This window comes from Notamacropus eugenii, chromosome 2 (genome assembly GCF_028372415.1).
Source record: "Notamacropus eugenii isolate mMacEug1 chromosome 2, mMacEug1.pri_v2, whole genome shotgun sequence".
Classification (NCBI taxonomy): Eukaryota; Metazoa; Chordata; class Mammalia; order Diprotodontia; family Macropodidae; genus Notamacropus; species Notamacropus eugenii.
The window spans coordinates 327,566,462-327,582,663 of NC_092873.1; the positions used below are offsets into that span (position 1 = coordinate 327,566,462).

The 16,202-nt window shown below is 35.1% G+C and overlaps 1 protein-coding gene across 2 annotated transcripts in view; it reads right to left on the bottom strand.

Moving 5' to 3' along the window:
* Window positions 1-3,226: 3,226 nt before the first annotated feature.
* SMURF2 (SMAD specific E3 ubiquitin protein ligase 2) overlaps window positions 3,227-16,202 on the bottom strand; it is a 150,377-nt gene continuing 137,401 nt past the window's right edge. For both annotated transcript variants that reach the window (XM_072645431.1, XM_072645430.1), the window contains 4 exons: window positions 10,824-10,944; window positions 7,919-8,120; window positions 6,946-7,021; window positions 3,227-6,445 (listed from right to left, as the gene is read on the bottom strand). In XM_072645431.1, the coding sequence (XP_072501532.1) occupies window positions 6,346-6,445; window positions 6,946-7,021; window positions 7,919-8,120; window positions 10,824-10,944 (499 nt within the window). In that variant the 3' untranslated portion in view covers window positions 3,227-6,345. The remainder of the gene's footprint in view (window positions 6,446-6,945; window positions 7,022-7,918; window positions 8,121-10,823; window positions 10,945-16,202) is intronic.

Consider the following 16,202-nt stretch of genomic DNA (forward strand, 5'->3'; position numbering starts at 1 on the left):
GATTTTTTATGCTTTTAGGTTATCCAGGAAGTTGAGGCCAATCAAGTCCAAAAGACAGTTTGATCTCCTTGCAGGGAAAGCTAATCACTAAGGACTAGGGAAAGAGGAGGGGCCTAGGTGGGAGAAAGAAGCTGTGAAATGCTGGTGTTAGCCTATCCCAGATCCTGAATAGAGTGGGCTAGTTAAATTAGAATTCTGTCACTCAATCAAAATAGCTTAGCCAGGGTTAAGAAGGCATTTTTTATGCAGTTCAGTTCAGAGGAGCTGTTCCAGGTAGGGAGAAACAGGAAAGCAGAGGGCCAGTAAGATATAATAAGTCAATAATTGGTAATAAATATATAAATAAATCCACCAGACCTTCTCTAGATCTTTTCTAGCCTGTGCTTTTTAAGGCAATTGAGAGTTTTCATCTCTGGTATTTCAAGATGAGCATCTTAAAAATGAAGAAAGAAGTTGCAGCTAAATGGAAGGAAAACTCCTTAGGTACTCCTTGAAGAGGTAAAGAAAGTTGGCAGAGTGGCTTTTTTCCCCTTAATGCTCAAAAGCTTCCCCCCAAAAAAATTTATTTCATGGAACATTTGGTCATCACATACTGCTAATATTGTATTAAGTATTTGCAAAAAGACAGACTATCATGTAAATAATTGCATCTTGCACACCAGCATCAGCTGATGGGGTCAAAATAATAAATTCTATTAAGGCTGTCCAAATAAAATCAACATATATTGATATGTGGAAACTTCAACACAAAGGTGGGAAAAGATATATAGTTTATGAGAAAGAAATTATATAGCTATACTGACTTGTTCCACTATAAATGCATATATAGTCTAATCTCCAGTGGGCTTTTTACCACAGTAAGGCAATCATCCTCTTCCCTAATTCATTCACTAACTCACTCTGAATAGAGGCTGTTCAAATAATCTTTCCTTAAATCTCACCTTCTTAGCTGAGACCTACCCAACCATAAACCAAAGACACCCTTTTCTTTTCTTTTCATGTCACATCACTGAGACATCTTCTGAATTCTCCTACACTCCAGTTTCTGCGGAGAAGGTCCTTTTCCTTGCCAAATCCAATCCCTCCACACTCACTTCTGATCCTGTCCCATATTCACCAGATTGCTACCATCATTCTGTCACTTTCAATGTCTCCATACCCTACTGTTTCCTTCCGTTACCTTCACACAAACTTGTGTCTCCTCCATCTTTAAAAGTCCCTCATTTGGAGATGTTCAAGGTGAACAAGTTGTTGTATACGATTGTGATGGAATACTGTTGTGCTGTAAGAAATGACGGGGCAGGACACTCTCAAAAAAACCTGGGAGGACTTATATGAACTGATGCAAAATAAAGTGAGCAGACTCAGCAAAGCACTGTATATAGTAACAACATGATATGATCAGCTGTGAATGACTTGGCTATTCTCAGCAATATAATGATGTAAGACAATTCTGAAGGACTTATGATAAAAAAATGTTACACATATCCAAAGAAAGAACTGAGGGAGTCTGAATGCAGCTTAAAGCGTACTTCTTCATTTGTCTGTTTTCTTTCATGACATGACTAACATGGAAATACGTTTTGTATAAATGCACATGGATAACCTACACAAAATTGCTTGCCTTCTCAATGAGGAGGAATGGGAAGGAAGAAGAGAATTTGAAACTCAAAGAAATTTTAAGACAAATTTTAAAAATTGTTTTTGCATGTAATTGGGGAAAAAATAGTAAAAGATTCCCCCCCCCCCCCAAAGTCCTTCACTTGATACTACCATCACTTCCTCTGCTAAAATTCCTTAGTCAACACTAATGACTACTTCCTCTTCTCTCCTAAACTTTCTGCAATCTGGATTCTGACCTCAGGATGTAATTAAAACTGTTCTCTCCAAAGTTACCAATGCTCTCTAATGGTCTTTTCTCAGTTTTCATCCTTGTTCAAAGCATCCTTTCTAAAGCATTTGATACTGTTGGTCACCTCCTTTGGGATACTCATTCTTTTGGGGGTTTTTGTGACATTCCTGAGACCTATCTGAACACTGTTTCCCAGGCTCCTTGTCTGATTCCTCATCCAGATTTTATACACTAACCATAGGTGGACCCCAATGTTCTATCTGGAACCCTTTTCTTTTTGATGCCTAATTAGTGATTTCATCAAGAGTCATTCTCCCATTCAATCCCATATTTATCTATGCAGGTAGATCTATGTTTCACCCCAAGTCTTTCCCTAAGCTATCACCATACCTTTCAGACATCTCAAATTAGATGTCCCATAAGCATCTCAAATTCAATAAGTTTAAAACAGAAATCATCTTTCTTTAAAGATCCCTAATCCCAAACTTCCTTATTCCTGTCAAGGATACCACAATCCTCCCAGTCACCTAGAATAGCAAATCCAGTGTTGATTCTGAAAGCAAGAAAGGCATCTAGCAAGTTGGGTAGATTGTGTGTGATAAAACTTTTGGAAGCACACAAATGAGAGTCATGCAAGACAGGCAGACATGGATACATTATTATCTGCATTAGTGAAAATGATCTAAGCAGTTTCCTTTCTACCTAGAAAAATATTACAGCTTTAAAATCTTGGCTACCATTATCTATCATTTTTCTATACACAAGATCTTCAGGTCTAATATCATTATAAAAAAATCATTACAACTACATTTCTGATTAAAAAGCAAAATCCTACATCAATGGGTCACATATTTAAAAAACAAAGCTTATAATCAACTGTTTTGAACACGAATTAAGTTCAACATGTTTTACTTTAAGCTGTCCTATTAAAATTGTCCAGTGAGTTAAGGCAGCAGAAGTGGTTATCTTTGGTAAAGTAATCCAAAACATGCCAGCTCCAAAGTACACCATAACACAGATTTCCAGGGAATGTGGCCTACAGAATGGTTCTACCAGCATTTACAAAGTTAAGGCAACTGGAAATTCATGTAATTCATGGAATAAGAGTATTCACTGTCATTAGCATCCACACTAAATTGGACAGGATTTTGTAGAACAGTCTAAAAGATATTTATTTTATTTTAGAATGTTCTTTTAGAATTTTTAGAATATTTTAGAATGTTCTAAAAGATACTTAACAAATAAAAAAGCATTTGTATTCTCTTTCCTGCACTCATTTTATGGATCATACGCTTGAAAGTGTACATGAAGAGTTAATTATGAAATTAGGACAAAACTTTTTAAAAAGACTCAATGAACTGAAAACTCACAATGTTCTTTTAAACCACCAATGCTGTGATGGTGCAAACAGCATACAATTTATTACTCAAGTTCTGCATGGGCACATACAGAGTTTAAAAAAAATTAAACCATTTATACAGATGTTATTGATAAAGCTCATGTAACAGCTGGGTGAAAATACAAAGAATATCAATGCTAAAACACTCTTTAATAAATACAATGGAAATGATAAACCTTTTAAAAAGTCAGTTTAGGGGAGAGGATAATATTACACCAATTAAACTAATTACACCTAGAGACAAAACAAAACTCTTAGCATTTGGTAGAGTCATCATCCTAATATAGTATTTAAAATATTAAAAATGGTATCTGATTGCTTTATGATGCAGTTTAAAGACTGAAGCAGAGAAGCTGCTAAAATAAGCATGAAGGATGGAAGAAGCACACATTTTGATGAAGAAGCAAAAATCTCTTCAATCAATGTCAGTTTAAACACAATAGATGTTCAAAACAGATTTAGTGTTGTAAAACAAAAATGATTTACAAGTAAAAAAGGGATTTCAACAGGAGCCTTGTGTGCTCTGGACTGTAGTAAACAACAACAAAAAAACATTTGGTAAAAATAAATCAATCTAGGGCAACTGAAACTATGTGCAAAAAAAATTTTGTTTTTGAATTTACACTGTACACAGCACTGTTAAAAAATTCTTTACATCAAGAAATAAAATCTCTGAAACTCATTTCTACTGTAGGAGAGCTACAAAATAATCATTGCTTCATAATGAAAAGCATCAAAATATAATGACATTTTTGAAGCTTAATGCAAATAAAGAATGGATAAAAGGAAAACTTGCTAAGAGTGACACATGGATATAAATATTCACATTACTCATGGGGTCCAAAGTTCAATAAAACATGAAGTTTTTTCTTTCTTTTTTTTTTTTTTAGCACCTATTTGAAAGTAACCAGCTGACATGATTTTGAAACTGAAATTCTGATGGGTCAATATATTCCTGTGAATTACAAAGAAGTATGTATATAAACCTTTGACTTAGTACTGTAGGGTGATTTGTCTTAAAGCTCTATTCAAGAAGTCCTTATTATTAAAGGCAAAAGGCACTCAAAAGTGAAGTTATATTCCTGTTTCATATTATACATTAAAATAATTCCTAAAATGTTTTATTGTTACTGTACTGCATCCCTGACAGTTCTGGTTTCCACAACCATTCCTTAGTTTTGGAAAATTTTCTAAAGACTGTGTACAAATGAAAACTACACTAGTGCCTAATACAGAAGATCAACGGACCTATAGTAATGAAATGCTTACTGTGAAACTTAAAACTATTAGTTGATCAAGAGCATAGAAATGTAGTTTCTGCACATCTCAGTTAAGTCCTAATGTAGCATGTTCATTAACAGTGGAAAAATATAATGTCATTAATACTGCTTCACAAAGTATTAACTATTAGGCCATGCAGTGATCTCACCTTGGAGAAATGAGTAACTATAACTAGATTGTTTGCAGTAGCAGTCAAATTTGGCAGAATACACTTTTGACACTATGTTACAAGATAGCCTGTTCATTTGCAAAAATGGTTAAAAACTGTAATTTTGATTCATCAAAAATTGTTATTGTTGACAATTTCTCATATGCATGTTGAAGTGGGTATTTCCAGTGACTGAAGGAAAAAACCCACCTATGACTTCCTATTTTTCTAATTCCTCACACCAATATTTCCACTGCTTCCTGCTGGCCAGTGGTCTCAAGAAGCATACCAAGCACCTGACAAATTCAAGTCTGCATGCTTTACAACAGATACCAATTTTCAGTACCCAGTACTGGCCACTACAATTACCAACCTGCTTTCAAAATTAACTTCTTAATTTATAGTACATTTTCCCCCTATTTAATTTCATGTATGTTTCTACATTTATGTATAAAATTTACTCACCTCTTCCATTTTGGGGAACCTAGGTAGTAAGCTTTCTCAACCTCACTTTCAATATACACACCTTACCCCTACTGTGTTATGTAAAAGTGGAACTAAAATTTAACTTTAGAACTAATTTTCCCTTTGTCATAATTTGGGTAGACCTCCCTATCATGAGCAGCTAAACAAAAATTAAATATGGGTTACCTGATACAATTCTTGATACATCAATTAATATATAACAACTAGACGTACTTTGACATAAGGAACTTTGGTTCTTAAAAATAGTATATCTAAAAATAAGACTGAACATATCCCATCAACATGCTTTTAGGAGTTAAAAATGCAGCATTTTCATTTAAGATGAAATGCAAATCCAAAACACTTGAAAACGGTGACTCATTATAAAAGTCTTTTTAAAAAGTCTCTTAAAAAACAGGGAGACACCATGAACACAAAGTATTGTGTCCAATGATAAAATCACTAAAACAGTAGTTGCATTAAAAATCTGACAAGTGATATAAATAAAAACCAAAATAGTATAATTGTCTTCCAGGAAATTCATGCTTGAAAAAATACTTTAAAAGACCCACCTAGTGAACAATTATATTCAATATATAATGCAGAATATAATGCTTTCCTATAAGAAAATGCAATTAAATATGTAAGTGGCTTGCTTAAAAGGTTAATGATTCTTTTAGCCAAATTTATCCAAAATTCGAATAATCCAAAAATAACTTTATTTTTCTTTTTAAAAAGAGTATGTATAGTAGCTGTTTGGTATGTGTTCAGTGAAGCTGAAATGTTACTTGTACCGACTGCTGAAATTGTAGCTTGATGTTTTAGAAAGGCAAGTTCTGACAGGTAAACAAAATAGATTACCTTTTATAAAAATAATATAGTAGTCTTTAAGAGTAGAATACTGCCATACTTTGAAAACATAGGAAAAGTCAGCATTCTGTAGGTTCAAGATAATAGTTTTAAATAGCAGCGGAGTGGCCTCATGGGAAAGGCCTTTTTTTCTTTTCTCAGAAAGGAAATTCCAAAACCACCCTTCCCCCTTATGGCATCCTAAAGTAGAAAAAGGAAAAAGTGTTCCTGTACTTCAAGCATTTCTTGAATCTTGGTTGGGAAAGGAAGATGGGGTGGGGTGTCAGGGGTGGGGGTGGGGCTATCAATCAAGCATATATAAGTGGAGTTCCAAGAAGTTGGCAAAGTTTGTCATTCCACAGCAAATCCACATGTTTCTTCAATGGCTGTTAGCAGCTTCTCATATAGCTTCTCATAGCTTTCATAGGGTGGAATGTCTATTCGATTGAAGCTGTGAACAAGTAAATAAGATGGTTACATAAATTTACACACAGCTACTAAATCTATTTGTTTATGAAGTGCAAACTCTAGACTAAGTTTCTTATTCATTTTTTGTTTAGGTCTAATCACAAAGTCAGAAAATTAAATTAATACTCTAAAGTAGAAATTATACCCAATGGATGATCCTTTATTGTTTCTTTTCCTATATTGAGAAGATGCTGAATTGCTATAAATTTTAACCTCCTGACAAAAGCAAGTTTATCTCCTGCTAAAGGGCTGGCTTTTAGTCTTATGTTAATACAGTCTAATTATGAAAATACTGGAAGACTGAAACTTACATTAGAACCCTGTGAGAAAAAAAGCAAGACATTTAAAGACTATCTACTAGTAATGGCTGGATATAAATCCTTTCTCAATCAATTCGGTCTAAATGTGATAATGTTAAAGGAGAAAAAAAATCTGTTTTATTCTCTGTTTTTCCACATTAAATTGAAAACAAAAGTAACCTACCAAGTATGAGCTTTGGGCAGGTTATTGGTGCTAGCATCAATCTGGTGTATTGTAAATAGTCTTGGGCCTGCAGCTCCTGTGAATGAAGTCAGAGTGAAAAAGTCACAGGAAGTACATTAAACCAATGACTAGTCTTAGAATGAAATTATTATAGGCATAGTCCATCAGAAAGAGAATGCTCATAATGGTCAAAAGGAAGCAATATGGTATTTGAAAGTAGATAATAAACTTTGGGGGGAGGGATGGAGGTTTATTCCTAACATATTACACATCTAGGCATTCTTTTCTCTAGTAAGATATTTTTGAAGAAAATGTGTAACTGAAAACCCACTGCTAACTTTTATAAAGTAAACCTTTTATAGAACAACCACCTCTATCCTTCACAAGCCTGTAACAAATTAGTCAATCCAAGAAAAAGATATAAATTTTGGATTCAGTTAAGTTGTTAGGAATTCAAGAAGGCAATTATTACGACGAGAACTAATGAACCTGGTCAATGTATGCATACATGCTACTTAATATGAGCAAAATAGACAGCATGAGGCAAAGTGTGAATCTAGATTCAGTTACATCATGAACTATAGCACAGGTATACAATCCATAAAGGTACATGAAGAACAAATGTTATTTCTGCTTGAATTCCTCTTGTATAACATAATCTAAGAAATAGAAGAAAAATTATAAGCTCTGTAGATAGTAGTTGAAGCTAAAAGTCAAAACATAATTTTCCTCATATATCGAATGTAAAAAACTGTAGATGGCAGTGATGACTACAGATTGATCTTTTTACTTTGCAGGTAATTTGGGGGTGAGACATCTGAGGAGTCAAAGATAAGCAAGGTGAAATGAAAACTATTAAACTATTGACAAAGAACAACATGAGAGAAGAGAATCTACACTTAAACTGTTAATTCATCTGTAAAGTTTCCACATCCATGAAAACACTTTCAAGTTATTGTCAGGAGTCCCTCACCTTGTAAAGCTTTAAATCCCTGCAAAGGCACTCTGGAAGATCCTGTCACAAACTGAAGTAATCGTGCTCTCCTTTCTTCATCAAAATATTCCACAGCTTTCCAGAACCATTTCACAATATTGCTGTCTGGGGTACAGTGTTTCAACCGCGTGTTTACCTTCCAGTCACTAACATCAATCTTCCCCAGCCCACAGATGATGAGCTGTTTACAAATGGACAGGAACTGATTATAATGAAAATTTCTAGTAATATTCCATATTACAAAAATTTGCAGGATTTGTTTTAATGGATAGGAAAAGCTAAAAGAGACACCACTAGAAGCTCTAGAATGAACCATACAAGATCAGTGCAGGAAAGGACTTTAAAAATAATCCTCTCAACTGAGTCAAATGTACATGAGTACAAGTCATTCCTCAATTGATAAATGGTCAAAGAATGTGAACAGGGAGTTTTCAGAGGAAGAAATTAAAGCTATCTATAGTGATATGAAAAAAATGCTCTAAATCACTATTGATTAGACAGATGCAAATCAAAACAAGTCTGAGGTACCACATCACACCTCTCAGATTGGCTAACATGACAAAACAGGAAGATGACAAATGCTGCAGAAGATGTGGGAGAGCTGGAACACTAATTCATTGTTGGTGGAGCTGTGAGCGGATCCAACCATTCTGGAGAGCAATTTGGAACTATGTCCAAAGGGCTACAAAAATGTGCATGCCTTTTGACACAACAATACTGTTTCTAGGACTGTATCCCCAAGAGATCATAAAAATGGAAAACGGTCCCACATGTACAAAAATATTTATAGCAGCTCTCTTTCTGGTGGCCAAGAACTGCAAATCAAGGGGATGTCCATCAATTGGGGAATGGATGAATAAGCTGTGGTATACGAATGTAATGGAATACTATTGTGCTATAAGAAATGATGAACAGAAAGACTTCAGAGAGGCCTGGAAGGACTTATATGAGCTGATGATAATGAAATGAGCAGAACCAGGAGAACACTGTACACAGTAAGAACCACAGTGTATGAGGAATTTTTCTGATAGACTCAGCCCTTCAAAGCAACGCAAGGACCGAAAACATTCCCAAAGGACTTGAGGCAAAAATGCCTTCCACATCCAGAGAAAGAACTATGGAATTGGAGTGCAGAATGAAGCAGAATATTTTCTCGTGTTGTATTTTGTTTTGTTTGGGTTTTCTCATGGTTTCTCCCATTCATTTTAATTCTTCCATGCAACATGACTAATATGAAAATGTGAATAATATGTATAGAACTCATAGAAGACTGCATGCCATCTTGGGGAGGGAAAGAAAAGGGAGGGCAAGAAAATCTAAGACTTATGGAAGTGATTGTTGAAAATGGAAAACAAATAAATTAATGAAATAAATAAATAAGCAAAGATTGTAAATATTTTAAAAAATAATCCTCTCAGTTTGCATTTAGGGAAATTGAGCCAAAAGGGTGAGGCAACATAGTTTAAAAAAAAAAAGGAACTACAACGTAAGTGTATTGATTTAATTCTAAGATAGTCTATATTCAATACATTTCCCTAATATCAAAGTAAAATGCTTAAAAGTTAAAAAGACAGTATTAGGTAGCATGATCAGTCAAGTAGCACAGTTAGGGGATATGGCTGGTCCTTATACTCGTGGACCACAAAGTTTCAAGAAGTTTATAAACTAGTTAAGGAGCAAAAAATAACACACAAGAAACAATCTGAGCACAACTCTTGCTAAAATATATGGTAGTGACTCTAAGTACAATAGGATTCTGAGGAGGGCAAAATCAGTATATACTAGAATAGTCACCATTCATTGGAAGAGGAAAAATTCAGCAAACAAAATCTTAAATAATGTGATCTCATGAAATCTGATGTAGAAAAGAATAAGGGAAGAGGTAAAGATCAAAAATCCCATTAAAAGAATTCCTGAGTGTATTTTTTTTTTACATCTCTTAATGCTGTCATCTCAGTGCATCCATTTTTGAGTGGTAAATCAGAGATCCTTGCTATACAACTGGGTTACAAATGAAATAATACACATTAAGATCCTTTTAGTGTAGGATCTAACACATAACCAATACTTTATACCAAATGTTATACCTGAGGTAGAAATAGCAAAGCTCACCCAATTGGTTTGTGTGTTTGGGCATTGGTATAAATATGCATATCTATACAAACAATGCAGGACTGCTTTGATGAAAGCACTTTGCAAACCTTAAAATGCCATCAAAATGAAAATTATTATGTACAGTATTATAGAATCAGCCAATCAACAATTGTTTATCACTTATGCCAAATGCTGAGCTAAACGATGGGAATAAAAAGAAAAGCAAAAATAGTTCCAGTGTACAGACATAGAAGGAGACAGTCTCCTGATCCCCAAGCCCTACCAAGTACTTCTTAGGTTAGTGGCAATTGCACAGCTAAATTCACTATTCATTTCAATGTAAAACTGAATAAGTAGCAGCATCGTGAAACAGAAGAAAGACTGGAATCAGAGGATCTAGATTCAGATCTTGGTTCTGCCAATTTATATTTCTATGACTCTGGAGAATGACTTCCCCTCCCTAAACTTGAGCTTTCTCATTTGTAAAAAAGTAGGGCTGACCTAAACCTAAAGGATCACTATGACCCCTATGATCTCACTATTTTGAAAAGGGCGGGGAGGGAGGGAGGGAGACAGAGAGAGAGAGAGAGAGAGAGAGAGAGAGAGAGTGGGAGGGGTGCGTGTGCGTGTGCGTGTGTGTGTGTGTGTGTGTGTTGGCAGGAGGAGACAATCTGCAACAGTGAAACTCATTGAGACTATATCAAGGATAACAAAAGTCCACCCAGTCTATTTACTTTCTCTCAGAAGACAAATTACACTTGACAACACAACGTAATATTCGCACACTCACCTCCAGTTCTTTTTCATCAAATGTCTTCAGCAGAGGCTGTGGTATTACTTCATTAAATCCCTTCTGCAGAGCCAGAAACTGAGCTTCAATTCCTCTTAAAAACCTCCAATTTACATAAAGCCTGTAATAATAGTATCGAAGTCTCTCATGACCTAATGATTCATATACATTCAAGTAAAGCAATCAAATATTCAATAACATAACTGGAAAAAACAGTAACTCTGGCAACGTTAGGCTTCCAAACATCTAGTATAACAAAATGAACATTAAAAAAAATCAATCACCTATATGTGCCAGGCACTGTGCTAGACTCTGGGGACATACAGATAAAAATTAGATAAAAATGAAAATAATCCTTGCCCTCAGTAAATTTATATTCTACCAGGGAAGACAACATAAAATGTAAATTTTTACGTATAATACACACAAGATAAATTCTGCTGACAGAGGTATCAGTGACTGGGGAGAGGGCGTAATTTGAAGAGGGGGTGGCACAGGTGCAGAGAAATCAAGAATAGTCACATATAGCAGGTGGTACCTGAACCAAGAGTTGAAGAAAATCAGAGATTTTAAGAACAGAGAAAAAGAGTATATTCCAGGCACAGAGAGCTTTTGATGTCTGTTAACAGAACATGGGGATTACATGTGTGAAAAAGCAAGAAGCCCAATTCATCCAGACAGATATGCAAGTGAAGTAGAGCAAATAATAAAGTAATTTTTGAATTGTAATAAATTATAAAGCTGGAAAGGCAGGTTGAAACCAAACTGCCAAGGACTCTAAATGATACAGAAGTTAATATTTGAATAATCAGACAAAAGCAGGTTGGCAGGGGCTAAAAAATGGCTAACGTGCAGAGAGAATGGAAGTCCCTCATTGGCAAAAGAAACATTCTAAATTAATTTTTTATCCTGTTTAAAAAGTTCTGCCTTAAAGATAGAAGGTTGCTTGATTTCAAGTAGGTCTTTAGCCAAATTAAACACCCTAAATGCAAGTACCATGCTTTATTATTAATGTATTTTAAGAAAATGGTAGCAAATGTACTTTTCATCAAACTTAAAGGCTAAACTGCAACTTTTCCTATTATTCCACTATATGTGACCCTAAGTAAATGCCAAGACTCCCTTAAAATAAAAGCAATAACTTTTCACTTAATCTCATTCTTTAAAATCTTATGGATGAAATTTCTCTTTGTTTTAGAATACCTGACACTGTAAGACTGAGAAATTGGGGGGAAATATTTGGTCACTGTTTTGTACAGCTTGTATTTTTCTACTTGATTGTTATTTGTCAGTTTTAGAAACCTCCTCAAAATCTGATACTAGTGATTCAGTGACTAAACATGAATTATACTATTTCTATAATGATTTTCACCACCTACTTGCCTCTCATAATCCAGAAATATTAAAGTTTATTTTTTCAATAAGAACGTAATCAAATCATGACTTCAGAAGATTAATGAGAAAATGTACTTCTCACCTCTTGGCAGAGGGGTATTACTCAACAAATATTTACTTATTAAGAACCTAATCTGTGCTGAGTACTAAAGATACAAATACAACAAATTAAATAATCCCTATGAACCAGCACTAAAGAAAGAGATATTTGGTCTCAGATATCAAATTATCATTTTTTTTTTACTTGACAATATATGATTTTTTACAAGAGAGGGCGCCTATTTTGGGGGACAAAAGTTAGTAGGTAGTAATTTATACACACACACACACACAGTTTTTTAAAAATATATTATTATGAACTTCAGAACCAAAAATTAGTACTTCTAAATATAAAGGAAAAAACACAAAAAGGAGAAAACACAAAAATACATGAAACTGTGCATCTCTTTTAAATACGACTTGCTTTTTAAAAAATTCAACATGTTACTTTCAAAACTGTCCTGCTTCTCTGGATTTCTTTCTGAATTTCCTTCTGTTCTCTGAGCAGTTTAAAAAAAAATTTAATGGACCACTTATTTTCTTTTTTTAGGGAGTATCAACATTGCTACCCCACTTGTTTCTTTACCTAACATAATGTTAGCACTTCATCACGTTAGAGTCCCTTCCAACTGTTCAAGAAAGTTTACATTTCTAGGCTTCTAATGACTCTTGATTGCATTTCAAAGTTCCTACTCAGCTCTAGATTTTTCTTTTTCTGTTTTTCTTTTAAACTTATTTATTTTTAACATTTTATTTTAAAATAAGTTGGTGAGTTCAGAATTCTTATCCTTCCTTTTACACTTTCCTCACCTATTTGGAAGGCAAGAAATGTGATATAATTTATATACGTGAAATTATGCAAAACATATTTCCATAAGCCATATTGCCAAAAGAATTTTAAAATAAAGTGGAAAAAAAACTATGCTTCAATCTGAAATTACACTCTATCAGTTTTTCCTCTGGATGTAGACAGCAATTTTCATCATATTTCCTTTAGATTTATCTTGGATATGAGATTGCTGAGAATACAAAATCATTCATAGTGGCTTATCATGCAATACTGCTGTTACTGTATACAGTGCTATTCTGGTTCTGTTCATTTCACATTACTTTCAGTTCACGTAAGTCTTCCCAGGTTTTTCTGAGAGCGTTCTGCTTGTTATTTCTTATAGCACAATAGTATTCCGTCAAAATCATATACCAGAACTTGTTCAGAATTCCCCAATTAATGAACATTTCTTCAATTTCCAATTCTCTGTCACCACAAAAAATTAGCTTTAGATTTTTTAATGGGAATGCTTGCAAGTCCTCTACTACATACTAAAGGCCCATGTTTTCCTCTATATGATTATACTCAGCTTTGCAGCGGAAGTTATACTTGGTTTTAGATTTTTATTTTTGCCTTTTGGAATGTCATATTCTAAAATATCTGGTTTTTAGCAGAAGCTACTAGATCCTGTGTGATCCCAACTGTGGTTCCTTGATCCTTCAACTCTTTTTCTGGCTGCTTGCAGTATTTTTAAAAGTGGAAGCTTTGAAATTTGGCCATAACAATCTTGGGACTGTTCCTTTAGGAACTGTTTTCAAGAGGTACTTCCATTTTCACTTTGCCCCCTGGTTTTCATTTATGATTTCCTGCAATAGTGTACAAAATTTTATTATGGTTGTCAGGGAGTATGATGTTGCTTAAATTATCTCTCCTAGACTTGTTTTCCAGGCTTCCAGGTAGTTATCTTACATATCCTTCTATCTTTGAAAATCTTTTGATTTTACTCTAATATTTTCTAGCTAATTCATGGAACCTTTGTCTTGGTCTGTTCTAATTTTTAGGTAGTCTATGCTTGGGTAAAGCTTGCCATTATTGGTTCTAAATTAAATCTTGAACAAATTCTTAATGGTAGAGCTTTTTAAAAATCATTTTTTAATCTCTTGCTTTATTTCTTCTAGGTATTCATATAGGTCTCATTTTTTTCTTTCATTCTCTGCTTGCAATTGTTATGGCACTCTGAGGTTGGATTTTGGGGTATCTCTACATGGGTGGTTTTTCTTTACAGAGGTTTGGATCATGAGTTTATTCATATCTCCAGCCTTAGTTCTTGAACTGGGATTTTATATAGGACCAGGCTCCACTTCCTGCTGCTCTTCTTGATTAGGTCACTTAAGATCTTGTACCAACATAATCTGGATCTTTGTGATTCAAAGAGCTGCATATTCAGAGACTTCTATATTGTTTCAAGACAAAATTCAGAGCCCATGGATCTGAGAATTCCCTCTCTGAGCACTTGCAACCACACACACATTGAACTGGTTGCTATAATGGCTTGCAAAATCCATGTTATAGGTTCTTGAACAGCTACGTATACTGCCTCAGGATAAAGAGTCTTAAAGGCTAGCTGAGTCCCTGCCTACTCTCTGGGAAGTTTCTTGAGTACAGGCACTGCCTTTAACGGTAGGTCCCCTTTCCTATTATCCATGGGCTTCTGACTGACTTTTCGTGCACTTCTGATACTGAAGAAGTCACTTCCCATAGGTTTTCACTGGTTTCCTGGATCATTACCTGATGCAGTATAATTCTGAGGCACTGCTGGAAAAAAATCTATGTGGACAGGACTGTTTGTCTCTGTTCAAACAGCCATCTTAGGCAGGTGGATCCCAACAGTTTGTTTCTCTAAAGTACTTAGGGAAGTCTTTAAATCTGGCCAAACCCTGAAAAACTAAAATCAAAATCAGAGAAATAACTATATTATTCAAAGTTGTTGAAAATCATTCTCCTTGGTCAGCCCTCCCTTTTAAATAAAAGTTTTGATGCCTGTTCCTACAACCATGACCTTTCTCATGTATATTCTATTCAAATTTTTGAAGAGGGATAAGATCCTATTATTTTCAAACTCATAACATTTCCTTTGTGACCTTGGACAAGTGACTTAATTTCTCTGGGTCTCAGTTTCCTTATCTGTGAAGTATACAAGGGTGAGAGGAGATGAGAAAGAATTCAACATGTCCAAAACAGACCTTATTTTCTTCCTCCCAACCCCATATCCTCTTCAGAATTCATTTCGAGGTACCACCATCCTTCCAGTCTTCCAAATTTGTAACTTCTGCATTATTCGTGACTCCTCATTCTCCTTCACCCTCTACCTCTTGCATCCATGTTTCTCTTGCCATCTTAATTCATTCGTTCTCATCATCTCTTGCCTGGACTACTGCAATGGTGTCCTAATTGGTTTCCCAACCCCCATCCTCTCCTGATTCCAATTCATCTTCTAGACAGCTAGCAAAGTGATTTTTGTAAAGCACAGGTTTTAGCACTTAAATCCTCACTCAATAAACTGCACTACACTTCCTACTACAGGATCAAATATAAAGTCCTATGCTTGACATTTAAAGTCATTCACAACCTGGCTCCTCTTCCTACGTCTCTAGTCTTCTTCCACACATTCAACAAATGCAGCTGCACTGCCCTACTAACTATTCTCACACAGACATCTTTTATCCTGTGCGCTACCACTGGCTGTCCCCCACACCGCCCTGCCCCAGGCCTCAAATGCTCTCCTCTATCTCTAACGGCTAGGTTCCCTAGCTTCCTTCAGCCTTCTGCAGGAGGCCTTTCCCATTACCAAACCCTTCTCCCTCTCTCCCTTAACCTGGCCCCAAGATTGCCTTCCCTCTACACCAGGGATTCTCAACCTGGGTTACATGATCTTGCTTTTAAAACATTTTGATAATTATAGTTCAATACAATTGCTTCCCTTTGTATTTTATCTTACGCACTGAAAAAACATCATTATGAGAAGGGGCACTTTGACTAAATCTAAACTTCACAGAACAAATCCCCTTAATAAAAAGATTTGTTCTATAAAACTTGGATTCAGTAAAAAGGCCACATCCAAGGGCCTAGAAGGCCACATGTGGCCTCGAGGTTACAGATTCCCTACCCCTGTCCTT